This window comes from Vigna unguiculata, chromosome 1 (assembly GCF_037176805.1).
Source record: "Vigna unguiculata cultivar grain cowpea cultivar isolate G323 ecotype 2 chromosome 1, ASM3717680v1, whole genome shotgun sequence".
Taxonomy (NCBI): Eukaryota; Viridiplantae; Streptophyta; class Magnoliopsida; order Fabales; family Fabaceae; genus Vigna; species Vigna unguiculata.
The window spans coordinates 2,186,778-2,188,644 of record NC_140792.1 but is presented as its reverse complement, the minus strand read 5'-3'; the positions used below and the strand labels follow the sequence as shown (position 1 = coordinate 2,188,644).

General features: G+C 40.0%; 1 protein-coding gene across 1 annotated transcript; it reads right to left on the bottom strand.

Moving 5' to 3' along the window:
- Window positions 1-426: 426 nt before the first annotated feature.
- Window positions 427-1,657, bottom strand: LOC114178576 (thylakoid lumenal protein (Mog1/PsbP/DUF1795-like photosystem II reaction center PsbP family protein)). Its single transcript, XM_028064575.2, has 2 exons — window positions 1,265-1,657; window positions 427-918 (listed from the first exon to the last, which is right to left on the bottom strand). Exons 1-2 carry the CDS (start codon window positions 1,602-1,604, stop codon window positions 542-544), a joined length of 717 nt encoding a protein of 238 aa, XP_027920376.1. The 5' UTR covers window positions 1,605-1,657; the 3' UTR covers window positions 427-541.
- Between the last annotated feature and the right edge of the window lie 210 nt (window positions 1,658-1,867).

Below are 1,867 nucleotides of genomic sequence, written 5' to 3'. Positions count from 1 at the left end.
GAGTTTTTGAGCAATAAACAACCAGAAGCATAATATACTCACAGATTCAACCATAAACCACACACAACTTGCAAGAGCTGCACTATTTTCCCAATAAACCACATCAGAAGTTGAGAGTTCCAAATCAAAACCAGACATACCAAAAATTCAAGCAAGATGGCTAGCAGTAAATAATCCCCAAAATCATCAAAACAAACCATCCTCTGCATAGAACAGATAATAATTACAACTCCAGAGGAATATTCAAATTCAACCAAAAACCACTAAAAAACAACATCAATGAATGTTTTAAGCTAAGAACAAGCAGAAAAACACTCACATTCAACAAAAAACCACACAAAAACTTAGACTTGCAAAGAGCTACTTCAATTTTCCCAACACACCTCATTTTAGACACTGATGCCTTCAAGCAAATCCCACCAAAAATCAAGAAACATGACAGATAGTAAAATTTTCAAATTTATCAAAAGATCCTCATCCTCATAATATACAATCATTCATCATTCATTACCTCTACCAAATGCTTAACACCAAAATCCAACTAAAAAGACCCCACAGTCTTGAAAGACTCATGAACATGCCTCAGCATGTCCTTGTCCCTGTTCCACTCTGGAGTGGGGGCATTGACAAAATGAGCATAGAGCTTGTTCTTGGCACAAGTAACTGAGATCAAGCTATGAGTGCCAACCCCATCAATCTCATACACATAATACAGCTGCCCCTTATCATCTTTCACCTCCTCAGAGCTCAAGCTATCAGCATTGGCTATCAGGTCCTGCAAATCCACATCAGAGAGTGCCAAGTTGTTCAAAATCACATCTTTTGGTGCAAGTTGCCGAAACCCAGCAAGAAAAGTGAGGTACTCTTTCTCTGCCTTCTTCTTCGGGTTGTAGAACTCACTGTCCGTTCCGTTAGTACCTATAATCCCCAAACACTATCCTTTTATCACATTCCATACTTATCTAATACAATAATACATTAGAGATCTCACGTCAACTCAACCAAGAGATAAGATAGACGAATTCATAATACAAATTTATCCAATTCCAATTGTTAACTAATACGCATAACTCTATTAATTAATCACATTCCTATGTTAAACCCTGTGTAAAGATCAAATGGGAGAAAATTTAGTTTTTGGTTCATAATGCTTCCATATTTCTATATCATACATGTATAAATGTCTAGGGTTATATGCTTAATGCATAGCAGAGTTGACATCATATGCAGACAGAGACAGATGGAAGAAACGTTAGTTTAGTACCCTTTTCGACCTTGGACACCAAGCGTTCCTTCCAGCCAGCAGGGACGTCGTAGACATACTCAGCAGAGTCCTTCTTGTTGGAGTTGCCGCCGTAGCCGCCGTAGTTGGCGGCGCTGGCGGCAGTGCCGTAGTAGACTTGGTAGGAGGGGAACTCTTGCGCCAGGGAAGGCAGTGGTGCGGTGGTTAGAATGGCGGCGATGGTGGCGGCGGCAGTTAAGTTCGTTAAGGGCTGTTTGAAGGGGAGGAGGGACTTGCATGGGGAGGGTGGGGTGGTGGTTGTGGTGGTGGTGGAGAGAATGGCCGATGGGGATAAGAAGATGGTGGTGGTGGTGGTTGCCATGGTGTGGTGGATATGTGGATTTGGAAGTGATGATTTTGTGTGCTATTGATGTCCATTGAAACATGAGAGTGTGTTGTTTGCACATGTTTCTCTTATCCACAAGATAGAGAAATTACGTGGAAGGTAGCGCCTATAGGAGTGTGACATGTAAATGGAATCTCTAAACAATTTTTTTTTTCACTTTCTTAATTAATTCATTTGATATTAGTTTATATTTTAAATAAAAATATTATTTTGTAGTTATAAGATAGATGCTGAATAGA